The 24,381-nt window shown below is 37.8% G+C and overlaps 1 protein-coding gene and 2 non-coding genes across 3 annotated transcripts in view; all 3 read right to left on the bottom strand.

Moving 5' to 3' along the window:
- WDR43 (WD repeat domain 43) overlaps positions 1-24,381 on the bottom strand; it is a 47,556-nt gene that overhangs the window by 1,648 nt on the left and 21,527 nt on the right. The window contains exons 7-17 of the mRNA XM_003787496.3: positions 22,385-22,449; positions 20,788-20,959; positions 18,927-19,013; positions 17,944-18,075; positions 15,987-16,118; positions 9,867-9,953; positions 8,440-8,471; positions 7,451-7,514; positions 5,094-5,207; positions 4,544-4,613; positions 91-140 (exon numbers count right to left, since the gene is read on the bottom strand). Of these exons, the coding sequence (XP_003787544.1) occupies positions 91-140; positions 4,544-4,613; positions 5,094-5,207; positions 7,451-7,514; positions 8,440-8,471; positions 9,867-9,953; positions 15,987-16,118; positions 17,944-18,075; positions 18,927-19,013; positions 20,788-20,959; positions 22,385-22,449 (1,005 nt within the window). The remainder of the gene's footprint in view (positions 1-90; positions 141-4,543; positions 4,614-5,093; positions 5,208-7,450; positions 7,515-8,439; positions 8,472-9,866; positions 9,954-15,986; positions 16,119-17,943; positions 18,076-18,926; positions 19,014-20,787; positions 20,960-22,384; positions 22,450-24,381) is intronic.
- LOC111724398 lies at positions 17,486-17,563 on the bottom strand. The gene has a single exon (XR_002772696.1). It is a non-coding gene; the product is annotated as a small nucleolar RNA SNORD53/SNORD92 (small nucleolar RNA).
- LOC111724396 lies at positions 18,311-18,387 on the bottom strand. Its single transcript, XR_002772694.1, has one exon. It is a non-coding gene; the product is annotated as a small nucleolar RNA SNORD53/SNORD92 (small nucleolar RNA).

Genomic DNA, 24,381 nt, shown 5'->3' with positions numbered 1-24,381 from the left:
ACCAAGCAAGGAAAGCATTTATGAAGGCCTCAGTCTTACAGAATACAGGACATAAAGGTTAATTCTTGTACGAGGAAACATATCACTCACATCAGAATCCTTATCTGCTATTTCATCGTCAGACTCCTCTTCAGAAGATTCTGTAGGGAGAAAACACACAGCCTTAATTTTGTGAACAAAGCAGAGGGCGCACCTCTAGAAACTAAACGTAATGAGATTCCTGAATTTACTGTCAGCAAAAATCCATCAAGATGTAACATTAAGTTAATATTCTTACCTGCATGAAGATCTCACTGGGGCAAACTAAGCTTCAAAACACAAAATACCATCTTAAAAGACTAAGCTATTTCTGGGCCACTAAATAACCCCAGTTGATGAGGAACAAGGTGTACATTAAAAAGCTGGCTTGGGTGGTGCCCGTAACTCAGTGGGTAGGGTGCCGGTCACATATACCAAGGCTGGCAGGTTCAAACCCGGCCCGGGACAGCTAAAACAAAATTGACAACTGTAACAACAAGAAAAAATAGCCAGGCGTAGTGACAGGAGCCTGTAGTCCCACCTACTTGGGAGGCTGAGGCAAGAGAATCACTTTAAGCGCAAGAGCTGGAAGTTGCCATGAGCTGTGATGCCCACTATGTCGGCACTCCACCAAGGGCAACACGGTGAGACTCTGTTTCATTAGCATTGCTTTTAACCCACAGTGAAAAGTACCAATTACAGGAATATTAGTAACTAATACACTGGACATATGATTGTGGGGAACAAAACATTCAACTCAGATTATTTTTTAAGCATCATGGGAAACATTTTTACAATGGAGATGAAAGGCCATCAGCAACCTCAGGATCCATCACTAATGAAAGAACAAGTGTAACGTGGCTCATGATGTGACATCATACGAAAACACATCAGCATTAATGCAACCCCCACAAAAACATCTGACTTAGAACTTATCCAGCCTTTAGACCTCATGTTCAGTTTAAAGACTTATAAAGTTTAGAGGAACAAACTACACGAAACAAAGAAGCAAATCCACAACCAAAAGGCGAAGCATACTGAGAAATAAAACTGTCCAGTCTCTTCAGCAAATCCATGTCACAGAAGGGTGAATGCTTAAAGAATTTTTAAAAGGAGATCTTAGGAATATAGCACCAGGATTCAATACCAAGATCCTAGACTACACCCTAGCTTGGATAGCCCAGTGTTAAAGGACATTTTAAGGCTAACTGAGGAAAGATGAAGATGGACTGGGCATGAGATAAAACGAAGGAACTAATTTTGTTAGGTGTGCTAATGTTATCAAATATTATGGAATAATGCTCCTATTTTTAAAGATATTCTAACTTTCTTCCCATATATACTTTTTCTTGAGAAAATGAACCATTATATACTGAGGAAATCCCCTTGTGTGCCTATCTCCCTGAATCCATTCCCTGAAAGAAACCACTATCCTGAATTTACCATTCCTGGGTATGCTGATCTACTATTATAATACACACATGTATCCACAAATTGTATATACAGTAGTCTTCCTTATGTGCACCTGTGTTCTATAATTTCAACTGCAGTCTGAAAATATTTAATGCAAAATTGAGAAATCAAGGATTCCTGTGTTTTACAGTGCACACCGTTCTGACTAGCAGGGTGAAATCTCACACGATTGTCCCCTTGGTCCAGTGTCTCCAAGCTGTGCACTCTACCAACCCACTAGCTGCTTAGGAGACATCTGAGTGATCAGATAAACTGTTGAAATATCACAGTGCTTATGTTCAAGTTACCCTTGTTTTACTAATAATACTTTACTAATAAGTAATAGTTGTATCTCTTGCTGTGCCTAATTTAGAAATTAAACTTTATCACAGGCATAAATGTATAGGGGAAACCGTGGTACATTACATAGGAGGGTTCAGTACTACCTGAGGGTTCTGGCATCCACTGGGAGTTCGGGACTGCATCCCCAGCAGATAAGGGTGAACTACTCTACTATCGTTTTTTGGGTTTTCAAACATTTTAAGTGTGTGTACACACTTATATACAATTACATGGTACAAATCTGTGACTTGATATTGTAATCATACTTACCTATGCTGATAACGTCTATCTCTATTTCACACACCTCCCTAATAGTGTTAAGCTAACGGAATAAACCATTTTAAATACTGTTCCCACTAATGAAGAATTGTGTTTATAAAATTTATAAAATTTTAAATTAAAAAAAAAAGCCACAATGAACATACTTTTACAATTCTCTTTGCATACATATTTTAAGCCATATTCTTGAGTTTTTTAGTCTTGAAATCCTTTTATAGTCTTAAAGCAGGTGTCCTCAAACCATGACCCACGGGCCACATGGAGCCCACCTAGGACATTTATCCGGCCCACCAGGTGTTTTTGCTGGCGCTGCCTGTCCTGCTTAGCAGCCAACTCATCCTGGAGCCCGCAGTCCGGCCCTCCAACAGTCTGAAGGATAGTGAACTGGCCCCCTGTTTAAAAAGTTTGAGGACCCCTGGTCTTAAACTATTGATGGTCCCCCAAACTTCTGTTTATGTGGGGAAAGTCTATCAATGTTCATCACATTAAAAATTAAAATTTTGGGGTGGCGCCTGTGGCTCAGTGCCTGGGGTGCCGGCCACATACACCAAGGGTGGCAGGTTCAAACCCAGCCCCCACCAAACTGCAACAAAAAATAGCCAGGCCTTGTGGCAAGCGCCTGTGGTCCCAGCTACTCAGGAGGCTGAGGCAAGAGAGCTGGAGGTTGCCGTGAGCTGTGACACCACAGCACTCTACCGAGGGTGACAAAGTGAGACTCTGTCTCTAACAAAAAAAAAATTAAAATTTTGGGCCATGCCTGTGGCTCAATAAGTAGAGTTCCGGCCCCATATACCAAGGGTAGTGGGTTCAAACCCAGCCCTGGCCAAACTGCAACAAAAAAATAGCCGGGCATTGTGGCGGGCGCCTGTAGTCCCACCTACTCAGGAGGCTGAGGCAAGACAATTGCCTAAGCCCAAGAGCTGGAGGTTGCTGTGAGCTGTGACACCACAGCACTCGACCAAAGGTGACAATGTGAGACTATCTTAAAAAAAAAAAAAAAAGAAATAATAAAGTTAAAATTTTTAAATTAGAAAATATTCAATTCATTTGCAAATGCCAATCCATTCATTGCATGTTAACATAAACATGTCTTAATGATACTTCTCTCCCCACCAAAAAAAATTTACTAAGCGGCAACATGTTACATTTTTATAAAGTTCCCATGTTTGCTTCTACGTTCCATATGTTTATATGTTAATTTATTTGGACTATATACCCACATGATCAGGTGAAAAATGGAGAACATCACGGACCTCTTACAGGGTCATGGGCAATCCCCGTTACTCTGGCCACACTGGATAAGTACCAGTCATTAGGGTACACTCCTAGGAATACTCTTGATATATGGAAAAACATATCAATTTTTGACTTTATCTAAGATTATCAAGTTTGCGTTCTGTATAAAGAATGCACATTTACCCTCACCACAGCATGAGTTTCCATTTACTGCAAATCCTTGTCAACACCTATTTCAGTTTTTAAAATTTATCAAAATATGAAGTATTATTTCACTAAGGTTTTAACCTGCATTTCCCTAAAGTGGTTTTATGCTTATTAATCATTTGTTCTATCTCCCAGGAAACCATCTGTATATCCTATATTAATTTTAATTTTTTTCCTCTAATAAGAAAAATGTTCCTTTAATATATTAAGGTATAAAGAAAAAACAAGTAATGTGTTGTGTAATACAGGTAAAATTTTTTGTTTCATAAGAATTATGCATATTTCTAACAATTTACTGAACAGGGTATCTTTTCCACATCGATGGAAAAACATGTCATCAATGTTAATTATACCAGGATTCCACAGAACCATCAGTTTTTCATGGGTCATTACATCAATCCTTCTATTCTTGGACTTTAGCTTTTTAAGTCTTACTCCTTAAACACTTCTATAATTGATATGCTATATAGGATACTTGAGAAAGGTCTAAAATAGTCTTGTCTTGTTGTCTGTGGTTTCAGTAAAATTATACTGATGCATAAAATGCCTAAATTGATTTGAAATGACAAAAATGTCCTGTTTCTTGAAGACTTGATAAAAGCACCTGCTAAATCTCTGGGGGTGGAATCTCATGATAGTCGGTTTAATAGCTACTGGCTTTTTCAAATTTTGTACTTCTTTTTAAGTAAATTTTGGTCATTAAAGTTTTCTTAAAAATTATGTACATCACTTAGACTGTGAAATGTATTAGCATAAAATATGTCTGTGTTCATAATGCTCTTCTATTTATAATCTCTTCCATGCCTAATGCCCTAATTGTCTTACTATAAATACTTGTGCCTTCTCTTTTCTTATTTATCACAGCTTTTTGCCTGTTTTTGCCACATACTTGCCTATTTTATCAGAAGAGGTATGCCAAAGCAAGAAGAACTTGCACTCATGTTTTTGCAAAGATGACAGAACTGAGTCACCACAAAATTCTAGACGCTGCCCTACCCCCAACCTTTACCTTCTTCATACACCAACTTTGCCTTCTGTTCAGGCGAAGTCATTCCCTTTGCTTTCTCTGACGCTGTAACCTGAAAGAAGATAAAATACTATTCTAAAAAGGATAAGCATATCCCAAGTACCACAATCACCACCACATCCCACCTTCTCCGCCACTGGCTGACTCATCCTTCCACTGTTATAACGGATGACCTTAATACAATGTGGATCAAATACAGGCAAAGATTCTTCAGGAAGAAAACAATTACTCTTTAAAAGCTCAAAAACTCTCTGAGGTGATTAGAATACCTTTCTGTGTCAATATTTTAACCATAAAAATGTTCTTTAACTTGTTGACTATATTAATGTTTGAAATACAATGGGAAGAAAAAAGTCTGAGTCAAAATTGAAACAGGCATAACTACACTCTAACATACAAACGTATTTCCAAGTGCAAGACTGGACTTCGTACTGAAATAGGGAGTTCTGAATGCCAGGGCAATGATCCTTATTCCTCTCTTCGGTCCTAACACAGCCCTAAGTGTGAACTTAGAACAATTTGCTCTACTCACTTGTGTTATTAGAAGAATAAGCTTTCCATGAAGGTGTGAGAGTTTCTGAAACGTCTTGACTCTGCTTTCCATTAACTGGTAGAGTGTCCCCAGCTGGGGTACCAAGTCAGGTAACTAGAAAAACAGATGACAGTTTGATATTATTACCACGTTATTGAGATGACAAAACATACAAATCATGATCAGTGATGCTTCACTGCACCACAAGCCTAAGCTCACGAGTACTTCCAGTGGTAAGGGATCCTTGCAACACAGCCTGGCAAGATCACAAATTTTCACGGAAGGCCACATGATGGGAAAAAACAATAGTTTTATAATAATAATGATACAAAGTTAAGAGGGAGAAACTCCAAGGTAGGACCAACTCCAGGTTAGGACTTCTCTGTATTGATCAAAACATTCTAGGTATAAATACTCAAGGTTTTCAAAAATGCCCCTACCATACATCTCCAGGCTGAAGGGCGTGCTTTCCTCTGACTCTTACCCTCGCTGACAGCACATTATCTACCCTTATCATGAGACCCCAAGGAGCTAGATCAAGTTTTTCCCACCTCCCAGAGACTAGTAGGACAAGGTGATAGAGTACAAAGTTGATGTGACAGCATTCTGAACCTATTGGTAATGAATCCTCTGAAGCATGCTTAAGAAATGAAAGCAGAAAGTTCTTTTATTTGTCCCCCTAGAGCAGTGGTTCTCAATGGGTCACAACCCCTTTGTAACAATGAAAATACATCACGGCATTAGGAAGGCTGAGAACCACTGCTCTAGAAACTTCAGGGACCCCACTCTTTGCCCTTTGATTAGAATTTATCTGCCCTCTTATTTCTGACACTGGCATAAATAAAGAGTATTCAGCCAAATGTTAAAAATTTTAAACAGCAGATAGACAAAAAAAAGTGAATAAAGTTACAATATAACTACCTTTTACTTTACCATCTCCCTTTCATGTGTCCCTGCTCAGATTGTGAGCTCTAAGATCCCAAAACCTAGACATCTATGACTATTTCATGTCAATCACCAAGCCGCTCAAGACTTCACGCTCATCACTGTCGCCCAGTTCACCTCCCAAGACTTCTGCAGGCCGGGAGACCTAGCACCCATGATTATTGCTGCTCTTCTCTCCCCTACCCTGGCCTCTTAGAATTATTCTCCCTGACATACTAAGAAACTGCTGACCTCGAAGGAGGTTAATCAATAGTTTCCACTATGTCAAACCACTGAAAGCAAAAGGAGACTTAACACAAAGAACAAGAAATAGACACCAAGCAGGAATTGGATGAAACTGTGTTAAGACCTGAAAAGCTGTCTAAAAAATAATTAAGTATTTTTCTAAATACGCTCTAAAATACTTAAGAAAACTGATTATAAATTGCTAATCAAATAAAAGAAATTGTTTAGTTTTACTTCTAGCTTAAAATATAACCGTAGTAATGATGTGGCAAAGAAGCCGCCCCTATCATGAGAGTAGACGTTTTTTCTGATGTTGCTGTAACATTCATTCCCTCTCTTCTTTTTTTTTGAGACAGAGTTTCACTACGTTGCCCGTGGTAGCCTCCCAAGTAGCTGGGACTACAAGCACCCGCCACAACGCCTAGATATATTTTTTTGTTTGTTTGTTTTTGACCGGGGATGAGTTTGAACCCACCACTCCAGCATATGAGGCTAGCGCCCTACTCCTTTGAGCCACAGGCGCTACCCCACCTGGCTATTTTTTTTGTCGTTGTAGTTGTCATTGTTGTTTAACAGGCCTGGGCTGGGTTTGAACCTCCCAGCCCCGGTATGTGGCTGGCTCCCTAGCCACTGAGCTACAGGTGCCACGCCCACTCCCCCTCTTCTTACACAGATAAGCAAGAGCTGACCGTAGCTCTAACAAAAAGTCAGGTAGTAAATATTTAATTTATACCATTTTTATCACAAATGTTTCATTCTCCTGAAACAAGGCAGGACAGACATGTTTGCATATTAAAAACTTTACAAACCTGCTAAATTTTTTCAAAGAGAGGGTAAGGATTTATACAATAAAAAATAATTAAGGATATATTTATCTTTTTTACATATACATATATACAGAAAAGCATTTGATTGTGAATATATTAATATGTAACTTTTCTCCTTTCAGCATTTTTCAGAGTTCTCTACAGAATATATATCACTTGTAAACGAGGTGTGGAGAACAATTTATTATATAAAAGGTCACAACAGCGATATTATGAAAAGGCTCACATCACTGCACTGAGGGGAAAACAAAATCTCTAACAGGAGCATCTAACAGTTGACAGATAGGAGATGGTTTTGGTCAGCCATCCTTATCAAAGCCAAACTACTCATACTCAGCAACTGTAGCTGAAAAGACTCACTGTGGATAGGTATGATGCGTGAACCGTTAACACACATTTTAGCCACTGAACCATTACAACAGCACTAAAAGAAAAGAAAGAAAAATCCAAGTAAACTAATGTTCACGAGTTCAAAATTAAACTTAACTGAGCTATAAAATTAGAAAAACCCAAACAGGTGACAGAAGATCTAGAAATTGTGCTCTGTGACGATGACTATAAATACATCACTGTGACTACCACAGTCCTTTCATTCTTTCACTGAGTCTGATATCTGAAGAGGGAGGGGGGTACACACCAGAAAACAGGACAAAACTTCCTTCCTGTAAACCAATTCAAGAACACAACCAATGCTTTACTTCATAATTAACTGATACCAGGGCAGTAATCGTCATCCAAGCTGAATTCAACTGATTTTGCATTTCATGTTCATGATAAACGTAAAAAAAGACAGAACTCATCTTCTATGCTCTGGAACAAACATCAAAGTCTTCCACTCTAGCATTGAAAGGCAAATATAGGCCGAAAATGCACAAAAGCCAGTCCTAATTAAGGTTAATGCAGTCTTTCAGGGGAAAAAATTTATACAGAAAACCTGTATTTTTAACTACATAGATACTGATAATAATATTCAAGCTCAGGCTCTTGAAGATACCAACTTTGAGATTTACATGTTTAATCTTAAGCAGCTACCAGAAGTTGGACAAGTTCTAAAAATGCAATTTTACGTAGCCTGATTAAGATTAAATCATTAAACAAAATAAGACTAATTTTTTTAAATGGCCTGTTAATATAGCTGATATGCCTACTACATAGGAGTTTCTGAAAGAAAACTGTGATAAAAGGTTATAAAAATAAGAATCATTCAACTAAGGACAAGAGTAATATATGACACTTAAAAGAGTTTTATTAGTTAGAATTTAATTTCATGCTGTCATAGTTTTGTTTTTAATAACCACCCCTAATCTAGTTATAAAAACAAAGCAATTTAAATTGCATAAATATCTTACCTATTAGGATGTCCTTGCAACCTCTTTGTAAGCTAAGGAAGAGAAAAACACCATTAGCAACAGCACTTCAGGGCAACCAATCTCCATTCATTAATTCCCACAATACAATGACTATCTTAAGAAATCATTTTTCCATTTAGTAATCTATTTTGAACAAATATAAATATATTCTATGATTATATCCCCACAATCAGACAATTACCTAATAAAAATCTAGGCTAGCATGTATATGAATGAAATGTCCAGAATAGGCAAATCTATTGAGATGGAAAATAGATTAGTGACTGCCAAGAACTGGGAGGAAGGGACAGTAGACAATGGTTAGTAACTGTCTTTTGGGGGTATAAGTGCACAATAATCTGTTAACATACTAAAAACACTAAACTTTAAAGGGATGAACTTTATGGTACATTAGTTACATTTCAATTTTTTTAATATAAATACAAAAATCAAGGTTAGGCAAATTTTATTTTAAAGTAAATATTCCAAAAACAAATGACCAGCGTTTTCTAATACAAGACACACTGCCTTTTTTTTTTTTTTTTGGCCAGGGCTGGGTTTGAACCCACCACACCTCTGGCATATGGGGCCAGGGCCTTACTCCTTTGAGCCACAGGCACCGCCCTGACACTGCTTTTTTAAAAACAGAAGTTTCCAATACCAATAACAGTAAACCAGCCCACACTATTAATACCAAAACTATTCTCACAAAATACTTCAGCAGCACATTAGACAAATGTAATCAAAAGTACAATTTCTAATGACAAAGAATCCACTTTACCTCTAGGCCTAATTTTTTTTAACAATTTGTACCCATTCTTTTACAGCAAGCTTTAAATGATGTATCACTTTCTATGTAAGAGCCGAGGAACTGCTGTGTTGCCCAGGCTGGAGTGCAGTGGCTGTTGGTAAAGGTAAAGACGCCAAGGACTCTTCCTTTCACTGCCTCAGGAATTCACCAATTTCACTTATCTGTCTAATGTTCTTTCTTCCTATTCACCTGTCATCCACACTTTAAAAATGCCATGTCTCCTTACATATTACAAATCCATTTCTCTAAATACTAGATTTTCCCTTTAAGTCATGGCATTACAAACTTTAAATGAACAGAAAAGTCACAGTTGGGCTCATGCCTGTAATCCCAGCACTTTTGAAAGGATGAGGTAAGAGGATCACTGCAGGCCAGAAGCTTGAGGCCCTGCCTCTACAAAAAACATAGTAAGGCCCTGCTTCTACAAAAAAAAATTTTTTTAATTAGCTGACTTTGGTGGTGGGTGCCTATAATCCTGGTTACTTGGAAAGCTTAGGCAGGAAGACTGCCTGAGCCTGAGAGTTCAAGGTTGTAATGAGCTGTGATCATGCCACTGCACACGCAAAGGAACAGAGCAAGGCCCTCTTTCTAAAGACAGAAAAGAGTAATCAGTTACCTCTTGCAATAATGGAATAATAGCATGCAGGGGCATCCTTAACACAGTCTTCTTTATTAGATTTAAATTCCTAGTTTGAAGTACTTTCTGTGAGAAAATAAAAGGATTATTAAAATAAGCATATTCACAAGCTAAGGACACTACAGGAAAAATTATCTATAAAAATGATTTTAACAAGACCAAGGCAATAAACTACCAACTGAATTTAGCAAATAAAGGCTAGAGGGACTGAATGGAGAATAATATATATTATGTCTATGACTACCAGATAGTCTTCAGGCATTAGAAAATTTACTTCATTACACAGGTTTCTTACCAGTACTTTAATGTAAAACACAAAAGAACATCTCTAGATATTTAAAATTTAAATACAGATAATCCACACCCCTATATATGGGGTGTGCACAGACCGTTTCGGAGATGTTTCCAAACCTCCATTTTATGAAACGAGAGCTGTATCCAGCCAAGAGTTAGCAAAACATAAAATCACACTTAGAAAGCAAGAAATCTTCTTAAATCAAGTACCAACTTTTGACAAAATTTTAAACCAATCAAAAGGTAACAAAGAAAGCATCTGAATCAAAACCCTTTAAGGATCTATCTACATGGCAGACCCAGTCTCCACTCTAGGTTACAGCAAAGGAGACAGGGAAGGCAAGTCCTGGTCCTGCCCCTTAAAAGCAGCACATTCCTGGGCAGGGCGTTCAACTTCTCCACATAACTAACGTGCTTCGCAGAAGCAGAGGGTGGGAAATTAGAGTCTGTTCACATCTCTGATTTCCCTTTCCTCTTAAATACTCTTAAACATTTATTCTTTCAAAAGGGTTTATATTAGCTTCCCTAATGTTGTAAGTATGTTTTGGGGACAGATGTTGCTATAAAAATCATGCTTTGAATACAAATAGCAGAGTCAGCACGATTAACTTCTGTCAAAGATGTAGTTAAAAAAAATAAGCCCATAAAACATGGTTAGAACTACCAAGAAGATGGTGGTGGTGATGATGATGGGGTTTTCTTTTGCAACTTTACTCCAGTACAGGTGAAGCATAGGGAACAGTGTCTATCTGATCAGTATGACACACTCGTCTACCCATGAAATAAACACTATAATAAAAACAAATGCACTCTGTCACTCTCAAGTCTGCTTGGGACTTTCTACAAGGTATCCCTCCCTTTACCCATAATTCCCTGGCAGCTACTAACTATAAACTAGTCTATGTTTTCCAGAATTTTTATATAAATGGCATACTTTATTGCTTTTTTATTGTCTAGTTTCTTTCACACAGATTATGTTTGAGATTCTTCCCTATTGCTGGTCTATCAATAATACACATCTTATATTGCTAAATGAACAATTTGTTTATCCATTCATCTGTTGAAGGTCATAGGAGCTCTTTCCAGTTTGGGGCTATTACAAATAAAATGGCAATGAACATTCATATAAAGGTCTTTGTATGAATATACGAGTGTTTTTCTCTTGGTAAATAAATACCTAGGAGTAGAATGGCTGGATCATGTGTTAGGAATTTCCTTAACTTCTAATAAACTGCCAGCTTATTTTCCAAAGTGATTATACCATTTTTTCCGACCAGCAAGAGTTCTAACTGCTCTACATCCTCACCAACAGATGACACTGTCATTTTCATTTTAATGCATCTATAATGAGGATGTGGCATTATTTCGTTGTGGTTTAAATTTGCATTTCTGTGTTAATTAATGATGTTCAGTACTTTTATATGTGCTTATTGGCCATCTGAATTTTTTAAGTATTCAAACTTTTACCAATTGTTTTTCTCTTTATTTTTCCTTTAAGAGTTTATGTTTTTTGTAATATAGCTAAGAAATTTCTCCCCTATTCTTGTTCACCTTGATTTTCTCCTGCTTTCTTCTGGAGGTTTAACAGCATTAGGTTTTATAAGTAGTCAGCAGTCTATTTTGTATTCATTTTTAAGTACAGCATAAAGTTAAGTTGAGATCCATCTTTTTCCAATTGTATATGGTCTATTTCTGGACTCTTATTTTGCTCCCTTAATCTATCCTTACTTTTTTACCAATGTCAAACCATCTTGACTACTGCAGCTTTATCCTGAAATCAGGTAGCGTAACTTGCTCTTTATTTTGTAACTGCTTTGGCTATTCCATATCCTTTCTGTTTCCATACAAATTTTAGAAAAAGTTTGTCCATTTCTACAAAGGTGGCTAACAGGACTACTGGAATTTTAATTGGGAATTTAATTTGGGCAGAATTCCTCACCTTAAAATAAAATTTTTTTTCTTTTCTTTTTTATTTTTGAGACAAAATCTCACAATGTGGCCCTCGGTAGAGTGCTGTGGCATCACAGCTCACAGCAACCTCAAACTCTTGGGCTTAAGCGATTCTCTTATCTCAGCCTCATAAGTAGCTGGGACTACAGGCGCCCACCACAACGCCTGACTATTTTTTGGTTGCAGTTGTTTAGTTGGTGGGGGCTGGGTTCGAACGCACCACCCTCAGTGTATGTGGCTGGTGCCATAACCACTGTGCTATGAGCACCAAGCCAATAAAGAATTTTCTAATCCACAAACATGGTTTAGAGCTCCATTTACTTCAACCTCTATTAATTTCTCTGAACTGTTAGAATCTTGCATTCATCTCCTTAAAACGTACTCAAGATACTTTTTGGTAGCAATATAAATGGAACTTTTTTTTTTTTTTTTGAGACAGTCTCACTACGTCACCCTCGGTAGAGTGCCGTGGCATCACAGTTCACAGCAATCTCAAACTCTTGGGCTTAAGCAATTCTCTTGCCTCAGCCTCCCAAGTAGCTGGGATGACAGGCGCCCACCACAAACCTGGCTATTTTTTGATTACAGTTGTCATTGTTGTTCAGCAGGCCAGGCCTGGACTCAAACCCGCCAATTTCAGTGTATGGGGCCGGCACCCTACTCACTGAGCTATGGGCACCAAGCCATAAATGGAACTTTTAAAAAATACTTAAATATATATTTTTTAAATACTCAAAAAAATTTATCTCCTATGGATACCATAAATTACATAAATAAAGTAGATTTTATTTTCTGCATAAGCTATAGACTATCTCATTGGATTATATTTCCACCTTCCAAAAGCAATTAATTTTTTTTTTTTCCTGGAAACAGAATTCACTATATCGCCCTCGGCAGAGTGCCATGGCATCACAGCTCACAACAACCTCAAACTCTTGGACTTAAGCGATTCTCTTGCCTCAGACTCCCAAGTGGCTGGGATTATAGGCACCCATCACAACGCCTATTTTTTTGTTGCAGTTGTCATTGCTGATTTTAGCTGGCCTGGGCCAAATTTAAACCTGCCAGCCTCAGTGTATGTGGCCCTACCCACTGAGCTACAGGCACCACCCCAAAGCAATTAATTTTAATATCAAATTTTCTATGACAGATATTCTGAAACCCTTAGAAGGCCCCATGTTGCAGCCCTATCATTGCTCACTTTCTTCTTCTTTCCTATTTCCCATGTCCTCCTGAAGCAACTTTGGGGAATGAGGAAGACGAAAAATACGTTTTTTAAACTCATCTCTTTTTAGAGTGCAGAGTATAGAAGAACAGTAACACTGGGAATATTTCCATGCTTTTAATTATTTTTTGTTTCAAAAAAGGGCTATTTTAAATACTTTTAAAAATCTTTTCTGGCATGAAATTCTTCGTCACTCAACTGTTTTCCAATTATTTCTACTAAGTAATACAAACAAAAGCCTTTATACATTAAAAAGTGCTTCCATAAACATTTGTATTTGTCCTTTTGGCAACCCTATGACACTGATAAAGTTATACAGTAACACTTTAAAGGTTCTTGCCAAAAAAAAAAAAAAATTCTAAAATGAATCTCATCAACATTCTAGATATAACTAAATCTACATCTAGATTCCCAAGCTGCTAAATCTAACTTGTTCAGGAAACATAATGGACAAAGTAATACATTAAATGACACTAGAGGCTTGGCGCCTGTGGCTCAAGTGGTTAAGGCACCAGCCACATACACCTAAGGTGGCGGGTTCGAATCCACCCTGGGCCTGCCAAGCAACAATGATGGCTGCAACCAAAAAATAGCCCAGGCATTGTGGCGGGTGCCTGTGATCCCAGCTACTTGGGAGGCAGAGGCAGGAGACTCGCTTGAGCCCAGGCGTTGGAGGTTGCTGTGAGCTGCAATGCCACAGCACTCTACCCAGGGGGACAGCTTGAGGCTCTGTCTCAAAAAAAAAAAAAAAAAAAAATGACACTAGAGATGCAGGAGGCAAAATCCAGAACGTGAGACTGTCTACTGAGCAAATAACCTACCTTCTTCAAATAATAAATTGAGAGAGAGAGAGGAGAATGTACCAACAAAATACTTGTATACTGTGAACTCTAGTAGAATACTGTGTTAAAGAAAGCAAAAAACTGAAAATAAAAAGTTTATAAATAGACAAACAGGGAAATATAAACACTAACATTTTGATAATTTTCAAGAATTACTGTTTTTTAAAGTACAATAGGTTTTTTTGAAAGGAGTTTTTAGGTTGAATAGGGATGTACTGATGGATACATTACTTGATCATTTCTGAGGTTTGCCTCACTATAACCTCTTGCAAGACAAGTAGAACAGCTGAATCAGTGCTAGACTGGCTAGTGCTGATAATTTTTGAAACTGGGTAATGGATTCATGGTGCACTATTCTAAATGTTTTGAAATATTTCTTTTTAAAAAAATGGGTACCTAATTCATTTGTGCCTACTGAGGAAGGTTTCAAAGCTTAGTTAAGTAGGCAATGAGGGCACATAAGTCATTACTCCATTTCACCAAATCCTCACCTAGGTTTCTACACCACAGTTAACTAAAATCTACCTTCCAAAATACATACATTCACAAGCTATTTTAAAGTAATTTTAGGTTTATAGACCTAATTGGTTTCCACTCTTGTGGAAAATCAACTTAGATACAAATATAAGATATTCCCATTTAGGCTCAGCGCCAATACCACAATGGTTACATACAGTGCCAGCCACATGCACCAAGGATGGCAGGTACGAACCAGACCCAGACCAGCTAAACAACAACGACAACTGCAACAACAACAACAACAAAAATAGCCGGGCATTGTGGTAGGGACCTGTAGTCCCAGCTACTTGGGAAGCTGAGGCAAGAGAATCACTTAAGCCCAAGAGTTTGCGGTTGCTGTGAGCTGTGACACCACAACACTCTACCAAAGGTGACATAGTGAGACTCTGTCTCAAAAGAAAAATGATATTCCCATTTAAAGCAAATAAAATCTGAGACACTTTCCACAGGTTACAGATTAAAAGTCACATTTATACTAACTGAAACCGTAACACTGCTATCAGTCAGTAAGAATGAATGTACTTAACAAATGGAAATTACTTTAATCCAGCAGTTCTCAACCTGTATGTAGTTCATGACCCCTTTGGACTGTATTAAAGGTTTGCGGCATTAGGAAGGTTAAGAACCACTGCTTTAATCTGACCAACAATGCTTGAACCCAACTGTTTTTCACTCTTAAATTTTCTAGATAAACCACAGTCAAGTTTTGGAATTTAAAAGGACCAAATTGAATAACTTCATACAAGCAGTCACCAACTTACCCACAAATCATAAATGCTTCCCTTATATAAAGTTTCTAGCACTTCACCTCTAAATATTTTATAACATAACCCCCAACCCTCTTGAATTTTTCCCCCAAACCTCCTACCCATTGCCAAGGTTCCACCTCACAGCCCCCTCTCACGGCCAGGGGGAAATAAGTTTCTGGAATCCAGAGTAAAAACTCAGGAACGCATTTTCCTACAGAAAAAAATATAAATTGTGATCTAGAATGCTGAGAATTATATTCAGCTATACTATGTTTATAAGGCTTTTGTGAACTAAAGCCTAAGAACCTATAATTCACAACAATATTTCTATGAGAAAATGCATTCCAGGTTTAAGATAATTCAAAGCAAGTCTTTGTAGGTGGGTGACTGTGTGACACCAAATGATATGTTTAACTAAACTCATAAAACATGGCTATTCACTCCGTGAATGCACTACATCAGTAACTTTCTAAGAAAAATTGAACACCTAAATTCATTTATAAACTGTCATAATACTTACGTTTAGCATTTCCAAATCATTGCTTTCTAAGCCCTGTGTAAGAAGAACTGGAAAACTGTTCGTCTGGAGAAGTTCATCCTTTCCTTTTTTTGTATCTATCTGCATTGCTCCCAGGCGGTCTTCAATGCTAACCTGTAGAACAGCAATGATCCATTAATGTTAACCAGAGAAGGCCTAAAGTAGTTTGGAGACAAAAAACACAGCTGATTTACACTTCAACCCTGAAAAACACAAATATGTCCACTCTCATTCCAAGTGAATCTCATTACCATAATGCTATGTTGTAGACAAAGGAAATATCTATACTCCAAGCTTCCAGACTCCAGTGAAAAAGCCAACTATGCAAGGAGCACATGGTGTGAAATTTTTTGTTTTTTTTGAGACAGAGCCTCAAAAGCTATCACCTGGGTAGAGTGCCATGGCGTCACAGCTCACAGCAACCTCCAACTCCTGGGCTTAAGCGATTCTCTTGCCTCAGCCCCCCAAGTAGCTGGGACTACAAGCACCTGCCACAATGCCCGGCTATTTTTTGTTTGTAATTGTCATTGTTTGGCAGGCCCGGGCCAAATTCAAACTCTAGTGTATGTGACAGGTGCCTTAGCTGCTTGAGCGAGCCATGATTTGAAAATGTTAACTTCATGAAAATCCTCCTACTTGTAGACTCAGAAAAAGACCTGGTATTGGCCTACTAAAGCAAAAGAGAAGACCTATGCTCACAGAAGTTTCCTTGGCTATAAGTATCCCTTGGCTTCAACCTCACATCTGTAAAAGGAAGCAAAGCACTTTCAAAAAAAGCATAAAGACAAACTATGTTCCTAAAACAATTTGTAAAATGTCTTCCTATTATTTTATTAGTGAGTTCCAAATAACAACTTATTAACTAGAATATACGTTACAATCAACCATCCTTAATAAGTATTTAAAATTTAAGTATAAACAAACATGATGCAATTTGATATGCCAAAACTCAAATACAGAACTGATCCCTGATTGAAGCAAGCCTAACCAACCATTATCTGTGAGCCCTTTGGTAACTAAATCAAAACATAAACCTATTCTATACTAACAAAGCAAAAAGATGTGCTTTGGGTAAAGCCCATTATGGTTATCCTAACATTTGAAAAACAAAACAAACAAAAAAGGGCAGGAGAAAATTAAAGAGTTGAATCTAGGCCAAGTTAAAGAAAGTTGGCATTTAAAGTCAGATACCATGTTATTGAGGTATAATTTTTATGAACAGCTCTGTTGTCCCCAAACCCTCACTCTATTAATAAAGACATTTTAAGATCAGCTACAGAAACATAATCTTTCTCTAAGAATAAGTAAACTAAAATCCTAGACAACCTAGCTAAGAGTGAAGACTGTGAATGAAAGATAAAAGGGACTCTGCACATACAAGTACAGCAACCACAAGAGGGTTTAGGAACGGAAAAAAGTAATGAAGTTTTAAAGTGCTCCAAGCGTGATTTAAAGACTAACTGGCACTAAATCAGCCATGACTGCTCAGACAGCCAAGAGAAAAGAGGCATCACTGGACCTCAGCAACATGCGAAACCCAATGAAAGTCATCACAGCAAATCCAGGCTTGATTTATTTAACTGTAAGTTACCCAGCTATTAACAATAGCTACTTATAAAAGGTCCATCTTTTCTACTGAACAGAGGCTAAATAAGCCTTATAAAGGTGACAATCTAGAATTTTAGGATCTATGGTGGCAGGGATAAAAGAGAAACCTCAGTTAAATTTCTAAAGATTTGGGGCGGCACCTGTGGCTCAAAGGAGTAGGGCACCAGCCCCATATACTGGAGGTGGCGGGTTTAAACCTAGCCCCAGCCAAAAAAAAAAAAAACCTGCAAAAAATTTTTAAAGATTTGACTCTGGTCCTACACAATGTTCTTATTGTTATTTGCAAGTAAACTTAAGTATCAAATTCAAATATATGGTAAAGGTGTTTTACCTCATCTCCCTCTAATTTCCTCTTATTCTCTACTTGCTTAGTTTGTGGAGAAGCAGGCTTGACAGCTGCATGATGACCAGGAATCCCAGGCACCAGGACTTTTGCTTCAGAATTCATCACTGGCGTTCTCACCTGTTAAACAGGAATAGCAGGGATGGAAAGGAAAATCATGCCTTAATTCTCACGTATCAAGTTTTAAAATTATAATCTGAAAAGTTCATGGTTTTAAAGTTTGTAACATCACATTAAGAGTAAAAATCAAGAAATACAAAGTCTACAGACGACACAAGGATACACTGACTTCAACAATGGTACAGAGTTACGTTACACATTTTATGACTACCTCAGAATTCAATCTTTGCCAGAAATGCTCAGACAGCCAAGAGAAGGTGTCATCTCTGAAACTCAGCCAGTAGCGAAACCATTTGGATGTCATCACAGCATTATTTTGGCTTTCCTCTTCTCATTAAATCACCAAATACACAATATCTACATTTAGATACCCAGTTTTATTCAAAACAAGGCACCACAGTGATACCCTTATGCCTAAGCATGGTAGTAAATTCCAGCCCACACCATCACTTTATTACAACCTGAAACACAGCATTCCTCTCAAAGTTATGCTCTTTTAGGTACTGAGATTGATAAAAATAATGTATTGATAAATATGATACTGCTACTTATTCCTGCATACTTCCTTGCCCACACAATCATGCATGGTGGGCAGGGGAAGAACTAAATTCAAGGTCTTCAACTGCTGGTCATCTATTCACTCATTCACTCTAAGAGTATAGAAATAACCACATTTTACCACCTTTGTATCTAAAACCATAATCCCACAAAATTTATAAGGACACAGTATATTAAAGAATGAAAAGATATGCATAAAAAGTCAGTTTAAACATATCACGTAACAATTCAAGTCACCCAATTCATCCAAAGAAAACTCTTTTTCCTTAACTTTAAATTTGTCATGTGCTCACCTTTGTAATAGCTGTTTCTACTTTTGGGGCCCAGCAGTTCGAAATATCTCTTATTAAACACATATGAGGTTCTTTGGAGTTTAGGGCCTGGGAATATATATTTAAAAGAAGGGGAAAAGCGAAGGGAGAAAAAGAGAGATAAAGACAGTGTCAAAGAACCAGATATTGGGACAAATGATAAACAAATTACTACTTACGCATTTTTACAACAATTTTAAAAAGTGTGGAAGGCTTGCACACTAAGCTGTTAGCTGCAGTTACCACGCAGATTGATGGCAGTTAGAGAACACGGGTAAACTATGAGGACACTGGGAAATGTTTCCTTTCCTCAGTTTTGAACTGCTTGAATTGTCTGCATTTATGGTTTGTAAAAGCCAATAGAGTTTTAAGCTGTAACAGGTTTTAAAGAAAACACACCAGTTCATCAGCCTTATATGGAATAATCTGTGCTGAAAATAAATGGTCCTCCCCTATAATTTCAATTATCCTTTCCACAAGCAAATCAAAGGTAACACTGTTGATTAACAAAATGCTCTCAGGCAGAGCTGTATGTCCTGGCATGACTGAAGTGGGGAGTTGGGGAGTCAGGTGCAGCAAACTACATAGGTACTGAAAAAGGTTTGTTTCTACATAATTCCACATGTCTACACAAGTAATAAATATCTGCCAGGACAAAGAACAAACAGGTAACAGTGGCCACATCCAGAGAGGGAGATTCACACATGCCAAGGACTCATATTTATAGCTTAGCATTCTTCTTTTTAAAAAGTAAACAATATGCATTAAATTAATATAAACGCAAGCTGAAGAAACAGTAACTTCCATAATAAATTACAAGTCTTCACAGAAACTTTTATACTAAAAATAACAATAGCCAGGCACAGTGGCTCACGCCTATAATCCTAGTACTCTATCTGGGAGGCCAGGCCAGGCGGATCACCTGAGCAAGAGTGAGACCCCGGTCTCTAAAAACTAGCCAGTCACTGTGGCAGGCACCTGTAATCCCAGCTCCTTGGGAGGCTGAGGCAAGAGGATCGCTTGAGCCCTGGAGTTTAGAGGTTGCTGTGAGCTAAGACACCACAGGAGTCTACCCAAGGGGACAAAGCAAGACTCTGTCTCAAAAAACAAAAAAGTTGAATCACTGCACTATCCATTACATTTCAACTTAGAAAATTCAATGGATGCTGATACAAAGGGTCTTACTATTAATATTTACATTTTATGTAGCTGAACAAACTTCAACATGTCCTATCTATGCTGACCAATTAGTAGACCACTAGGAACACATGGCTACTGAGCACCTGAAATGTGGCTAGTCCAAACTGAGGTGTGCTGTAGGTGTAAAATATATACCAGATTTCCAAAACATAACACATGTATTACAAAATTAGAATATAATGTTTTATTTTCACTAAGTGTTAAAATGACATTTTAATATGCTGCATTGATTAAAGAGTTCTTTTTTTGGTAGCAGAGTCTCACTTAGTCACCCTGAGTCGCCTCTTGCCTCAGCCTCCCAAATATCTGAGACTATGGCACCCACCCAAAAGCCCAGCTAGTTTTTCCATTTTTAGTAGAAATGGGGTCTCACTATGCTCAGGCTGGTCTCAAATCTTGAGCTCAGGCAATCTACCCACCTCAGCCTCCCCAGAGGGCTAGGATTACAGGTGTGAGCTACCAGGCCCAGCCCATATAGAGTTCTCACAAATTAAATAACCCTGTGAAAAATCCTTAAAGGAGAATGTCTTGTCTCTTTTAAAATATTACAATGAGTACACCAATGTATCATTTTTTAAAAGTCACTCTTTTCTATGTACATGTTGATACTAAACTGTTTTACTCTGAAGTAGCAGCTACATACCACTCGCTCAATAGCAGGCTGAAACCAACTGCCATATACAAGCAACAATGACATTTTGTCTGAGCAAAAACCAGCAGCTAGAATAGGGATGGGTTTTGGTGTTGATTTCTTGCCTTTCCCAGGTGTTGCCATCTGAATTGTGCAGTTTGAAGTCAAAGGTTTTTTGCAGTATCTAGAAATAGAAGAAAAAATGAGATCAGAGAATTTAAAATAACATCTCATACTAATTCTCTGAAGCTGACATCAAATCATAAAATGCAACAACCCCTAGCACAAGTACTCTTTCCAAGACTTCACCTATCCCAACCAACTCAAAACCTCACCACCAAAATGGCCTTGAGATCCACCTGCCCCTCAACTCCATTTTGTCAGGACCCAAGAAAAAGAACCAAGTTCCCAAATGATTTCTCACCACCCTGAGCTTCAGCTCCCCCTCCCCAGTGGTTCTGTATGTGCCTTACTGCCACCAGCCCCATCTCCAGTCACTACTAATCCCTCAAACCCTCACCACAACCCCTGGAACGGAGTTTCAGCAGGCAAGTTGTCTTCCATGTCTCTCTCAGGGCGCTCTGCCCCTTCTGGCTCTATTCTGCAGCCTGACCAGTTGTAGCTGTTTTCTATCCCACACCCTTTGTGCCATGGGCATTAGACATGATTTAAAGTGCTTTCCTTGTCCTTCACTCACAATTCAAGACAACAGTCTGTCTCTATTTTGTCACCAAAGCCTCTGAACTGTTGTCACCTGAATACTGGCTATTTCTCTAGCCTGCTACCATCCAGTGATCTCTCTTGGTCACTCTCCTACATTTCTTAAAGGTTTCAGTGGCTCCCTGTCACCCTTTCAAGTATATCCTCTATGTACTTTTATCACTATGTTAGTAAAAACCTCAAATTTTATATATGAAATGTTAAATTCACTCTAGGAGTAGAACAATGGAGTGAGACTCAAATTTTATAATCAAGTGTCTGTGCACCATGAATGTTTTATAAATAAGCACATATTACTTTCCTGATTTGTTTACATTTAAATTCCTATACTAATATTTTAAAAGAATCATTTTAACGTTTAATGCAATTGTGTAATAACTGAGTTTCAGACAGTTCTAACAGAGGTTAGCAAACTTCTTATAAAAAGAGCTAGACAGTAAATACTTCCTCATTTTCAGGCCCCTTATGGTTTCTACTGAATCTACTTGCCAGCCAAAGTTTGCTGACCCCTGCTCCATGACTACTACAGCAATCCTCCCCGTCTGAACAGAACAATGCTGTCAGAGGGAAGTAAAGACAAATAGGCATCACCATAATTCACAAGCAAATCTCTCCAACTGAACTGCTTTTTTTTTGAAACTTATCATTAGATAAATTTATCATTTACTAAATAAGCATAACATAAAAATCCACTCTCATAATCACAAATATAGAAAGAAATAGCCTATGACTCTAAAACTCTGAGCTCTCATTAGGCATGTATGTAGTCACACGGATAAAGGAGAATACATTCAAAACCATCTAAAACAATAAGATACAAAGAATAATGAGGGAGGAGTATGACAAAGTAAAAAAAGAGAAATTTATGACTTGAAAAATTCTTACTTACCCATTTAATATGTGTTCAAAAAGATGCACTTGACCATCTTTGCAAACAACAGCTAACTTGACAGGCTAAAAGAAAAAAATAACTGATTAATTATAAGATAATATGCTTTAGTCCCCAATCTAACTTATGAAAACTCAACTCTCCTCACCACCCTTGTTTTTTTTTTTTTCTTTTTGAGACAGAGCCTCAAGCTGTCCCCCTGGGTAGAGTGCCATGGCATCACAGCTCACAGCAACCTCCAACTCCTGGGCTGAAGCGAGTCTCCTGCCTCAGCCTCCCAAGTAGCTGGGATCACAGAGGCCCGCCACAACGCCTGGCTATTTTTTTGGTTGCAGCCACCATTGTTGTTTGGCGGGTCTGGGCTGGATTTCAAACCCGCCACCTTAGATGTATGTGGCTGGCGCCTTAGCCACTTGAGCCACAGGCGCCAAGCCTCACCACCCTTTAAATAACCAAACAGAAAGTTAGGAGAGTAAGGACACTTTTGGAAATAATTACCTCTGTCAAAATAACAATTAATGTGGTTATCATCGAGGTTTGAAATAAAACGGTTAGGCCAAGAAGACAATACAGTTAAAGAGAATGAATGGAACCTCATTAGAATTAGACGAATAACTTTATGTTACCACAGAGGCTGGTAACATAAAATGGACATGCCTCACGTGTCTGAGCAGTGAGGACTGCTGAAAATGCCATTTTGCGTGGGTAGCTGAGAAGGCACTGGGGCGAGTTCTAAGTCATCATGCCCTCAATTCCTTCTCTGCCTTTGTTTTGATTGTTTGCTCACATTCTTGCTGTGAGCCTCTCTATAGCTCTACTTTTTAAAGTTCTGAAATTTTTATGATGAGAGCTTAAATGAATACTAAGCACTTCTCAACTGTTGCTATCTCTGGTTATAAATGCAACAGAACTCAGGAAGTAATCAATATATTGGGAGAAAATAAATATGTAACATGTTCTAAGACTAACTTTGCATTGTGAAAACAATGAAAATTTTAAGACATTTACTGGTATATTTAAAGATAAGCCAAATATTCTGCCATATCATGATCATAGTTTTGTTTTAGAATTGTAAGTTATTACTGCAACCACAATTTTATACCAAGCGCCAGAATGAGACCATGGCTTTCTAATCTGTCATTCCTGGTTTAATATCTTAAACTTCAGTAACTTTTTTAAAATGCCCTGCATCCCTTTATTTTATTATCAATAATTTTAAGCAAATGCCAAAATTATCCAAGATAAACTGAATTAAATCTAGAATCTAAAAGTAGTATCAGAATTCGGTCAGAAAAAGACAAAGTGAACACGCAATTCATTCTCTACATTAGACTAGGGCCAAGTTTTCATTCTGAAAGTCAGTTTTCTTCTATAAATTACTTGCATTTAGATTTAAAGAACCTACCTCTAAAAATCACACAAACACAAATTCACAAAGTTTAAAACCTTTTAGGAAGCTACTTCAAGCTAAACCAACGTCTGCGTTTAGTGGTTCTATAAACAAACACTAACATGCTTCTCACTTCATCAGTTTTCTATGATCAGAACATCTGACCATGAGATAGTGCACTGATCACACTGAATGTACACCAGCCTACCCCAGAACAATTAACTTCAAAAAGCAGTGAAGTATCATTGTGGTTAAGCACAGGATCCCTACTCAAGTTTTCTAAAAATACTCATATATCTCATTTCTACCAAATGTAGATGCCATAACAAAAATTCTTGTAAGGAATCACTGATCTAATCATCAGCGTCCACCACTTCAAATAAGAAAGTCAAATTTGTTAGACACAGAGTCAATATAAACCAGAATGTTTTGATTTTTTAAACCAATACTTTTTCCACTATAACGCTTACTAAAAAATATTAAAAAATGATGAAAAACTTCAAAATCATCCGTAAATTCTTGTTAGAGGTTTGTGAAACACATGCATTTCAAAACCTAGAATGTGTTAAAAGTGAAACATCAGAGGGTGGCAGGTTCAAACCTGGCC

The sequence above is a fragment of the Otolemur garnettii genome, unplaced genomic scaffold, assembly GCF_000181295.1.
Source record: "Otolemur garnettii isolate 467f Iridium unplaced genomic scaffold, OtoGar3 scaffold00022, whole genome shotgun sequence".
In the NCBI taxonomy this organism is placed as follows: domain Eukaryota; kingdom Metazoa; phylum Chordata; class Mammalia; order Primates; family Galagidae; genus Otolemur; species Otolemur garnettii.
This window is presented reverse-complemented; position numbering and strand designations above follow the sequence as displayed.